The sequence below is a fragment of the Quercus lobata genome, chromosome 6 (assembly GCF_001633185.2).
Source record: "Quercus lobata isolate SW786 chromosome 6, ValleyOak3.0 Primary Assembly, whole genome shotgun sequence".
NCBI lineage: Eukaryota > Viridiplantae > Streptophyta > Magnoliopsida > Fagales > Fagaceae > Quercus > Quercus lobata.
In genome coordinates, this window is record NC_044909.1 from 16,190,554 (window position 1) to 16,193,902 (window position 3,349).

A 3,349-nucleotide genomic window follows, 5' to 3' on the forward strand; every position below is an offset into this window, starting at 1 on the left:
CAAGTTCATCAACAAGGATGGAGTCCACGTCCTTGCTTTCAGTAATGGCAGTCACTTTGGGTCTAAAGTCTTTAGTCAAAGATCTAAGAATCTTCCTAACAATTTTAGGTTGATCATAGATTTCACCCAAGTTAAAAGCAAAATTAACAATATCATTCAATTTAGCATAGAATTCATCAAAAGATTCATCATCAGACATCCTAATGCTTTCAAATTTAGAAGTCAATTGCTGCAATTTGTTTATTTTGACAGCTTTTGTGCCTTTATACACAGTCTGGAGGATATTCTAAGCAGTATGAAAGATCTCAACATTCGAGATTCTCTTAAATTCCTCCATAGAAACAGCGTTAAAAATTGCATTCATAGCCTTGCTATTAAACGAAGCTGCTTCTTTTTGAGAAGTTTCCCACTCACTAACAAGAGTAATGGGCTTCTCCCATCCGTATTCAATGGAGTTCCACACCCTCTCATCAATGAATTTCAAGAATGCTTTCATTCTTACTTTCCAGTAAGCATAATTATTCCCATCAAAGTGAGGAGGAATAACTAGAGAGTGTTCGTGTTCTATGACAACAGGGGTCAAGGATCAACTCAGTGATCAAAGGATCAACAACAAAAAGAGCTACCCGCTCTGATACCACTTGATAGTTTTTAGACCTCTTAAACAATTGATTAAACCTAGGTAATTAGCCAAGTTGTTACTTAGTCCAATTAAACAAGTCTAGATTATCACAATATAAAAGATCAAATCATGCAAAGCAGCGGAAAATAAATAACACAAGATATGATCACCTAGGAAACCAAATCAGTAAAAATCTGTGGAGGATTTGACCTAACTATCCTCAAGGTAAACTTGAATCCACTATCTTGAAAGAATCGAAGTTCATACAATAAGACTTACAAGCCCCCATGCTCGACTTCTTATTGCTACCGACCAGTAGAATTTACTGACACGACCACCTGCAAGCTCCGAATCCACGGACTCCTTCTTTCTTGGATTCACCACCAGCTACAAGCACACCCACTTGTGTATTCTTTAAGCTTTAATGGTAGCAACTGAATTAATCATCAAGGCGTAGATAAATCTTCTCCTTGAAAACCCTATGTTTGTGTAAAGGAAAGCTCCTCTAGATCTCAAAAGAGATTTACACAAACCGTAAATATGTGCAACACTAAAACGTGGCTAGAGTTTGCCTTTTATACTTAGGAAAAATAAGAAACCCTAAAAACGTTTTAAAACAACTAGGGCTGAGTTGGACGAATCTGCAGAAAAGCATTCTGCCCGAGCTTCAATCGATCAAGCCTGTCTTTCGATTGATCGAGCCAGGCCGAAAGGCACAATACTTCCTACTTTAACTCGATTCCAACTTTACATTGACATATAACTTTGAGTTAGGTTTAAACACTTCTAAACACATTGTTTTGATCATGGTTTGCCAACAATACACATTAGAGTTCTAAATGCATAAAATCCTAAACTTTAGAACCTAACAGCTTACATAGTAAACTGGCCTTTGGACACCACCGTCCTTTCGTATCAAGACGAAACTAACTGCATGAGGGGCAACCGCCAGATAAGTAAACAGTACCTCATCCACCTCAGGACTAGACATGATAGGTGGCCTGGACAGGTATTTTTTCAACTGTTGGAATGCCACAGCACACTCCTCGGTCCATTCAAATCCTTGCCACTTATACAATAGACGGAAAAAAGGACGACAGCTCTCGGCTGACCTGGAGATGAACCGGTTCAAAGCAGCAGTCATTCCAGTCAGTTTCTGCACTTCTTTTGGATTCCGAGGTGCTTGCAAATCGTTAATGGCCTTAATCTGATCTGGGTTCACTTTAATTCCTCTATAAGTCACCATGTACCCCAAGAACTTCCTAGAACCCACACTAAAGGAGCACTTTGAAGCATTCAAGCGTAACTTATGTTTTCTCAGTATCCTAAAGATACTCGTGAGATCTTCCACATGCTCGGACACCACTTTACTTTTCACAACCATGTCATCGATATAAACTTCAATACTTCTACCAAGTTGTGGTTCAAACATTTTCGTCATCATACGTTGGTAGGTAGATCTGGCGTTTTTCAAACCGAAGGGCATCACCTTGTAATGGTAGTTCCTAATTGGGGTGACAAAAGCAGTCTTCTTTTTTTACCACCACTGTATTGGCCAACCATTGAGGATAAAAAACTTCCTTGATAGCCCCAGCCTTTTTGAGCTTGGCCATTTCACTCATAACCGCCTCGGCGTGCTCCTTCGATGGTCACCGAGGAGGCTGTCTTCTGGGAATAACGGTGGGATTCACATTGAGTCGATGACAAATGAAATTTGTGTCCACCCCTGGGACTTCATACGGGTTTCGTGCAAACACGTCTACATTTGCTCGGAGGAATTCCAGCAACCTCTCCTTCTCTTGCAAAGGCAACTTAGTCCCAACCTGGAAGAATTTTTCCGGATCACCAGCAACAATTACCCTCTCCAAATCTTCACACTCTACCTCATCGGCTAGTACATCCAAGCGTAATGCTGGGGGATTTAATTGCTATAATTCTTTGTCGGCCGTAGCCGAGGTTTCTACTTCTGGCCTATGCTGTATAGCCGCTACTAGGCATTGCCGAGCAACCACCTAACTCCCTACTATTTCCAACACTTGGCCTCCGGATGGGTACTTCACTTTCTGATGCAAAGTAGACGAGACCGCTTTAAGGGTATGAAGCCAAGGTCTGCCCATAATAGCCGTGTACGGAGAGAAAACGTCTACAACAATAAAGTCCACTTCCACCACATCCGTACTTGCTTGTACAGGCAGTCTGATCAATCCTTTGGGAGCGACCATCCTTCCCTCAAAACTTACTAGAAGGGAGTTGTAGGTTGTTAAATCCTCTGGCTTCAAACCTAGCCCCTTATACAAGTCTGGATACATTATATTCACAGCACTACCCTGATCTACCATCACCCTTTTGACATCGTACTCGCCAATTCTCAACGTGACCACCAAAGTATCATCATGGGGCTGTATGGTTCCGACCATGTCCTCATCCGAAAAGCCCAGAATCAGGGGGACATCCACCCTGACTCTCTTCGATACTTAGGAATGCTCCTCGGCCGGAGGTCAAAACACCGACAGTACCCTGGAAGGGCAAGATCTATTCCTCCCCAAGGCTGCAAAGATAACGTTAATCGTACCCAAAGGAAGTTTCGAAGAAGCATCCCCACGCACCTCTGAACCTGTTTGGCTTGCCCTACCGCTGGAGTGATGCAAGAGTTGCTTTAATTTCCCCTCTCGGACCAACTATTCCAAGTGATCCCATAAATTCCTACAATTTTCCGTTGTGTGCCCA

At 42.2% G+C, this 3,349-nt stretch overlaps 1 protein-coding gene across 1 annotated transcript; it reads right to left on the reverse strand.

The window, feature by feature from the left end:
* Positions 1 to 2,271: 2,271 nt before the first annotated feature.
* LOC115949903 lies at positions 2,272 to 3,039 on the reverse strand. The gene is made up of 2 exons (XM_031067168.1): positions 2,640 to 3,039; positions 2,272 to 2,513 (listed from the first exon to the last, which is right to left on the reverse strand). The coding sequence occupies exons 1-2, from the start codon at positions 3,037 to 3,039 to the stop codon at positions 2,272 to 2,274; spliced, it is 642 nt and encodes a 213-aa protein (XP_030923028.1).
* Positions 3,040 to 3,349: the final 310 nt, after the last annotated feature.

Excerpts from the sequence above, each read along its gene's own strand:
- LOC115949903 (XM_031067168.1), bottom strand. The coding sequence starts at position 3,039 with ATGGTCGGAACCATACAGCCCCATGATGATACTTTGGTGGTCACGTTG. Across the intron at positions 2,514-2,639 it reads AGTGTTGGAAATAGTAGGGA|CCGATGAGGTAGAGTGTGAA; the intron begins GTTAGGTGGTTG and ends TGGATGTACTAG.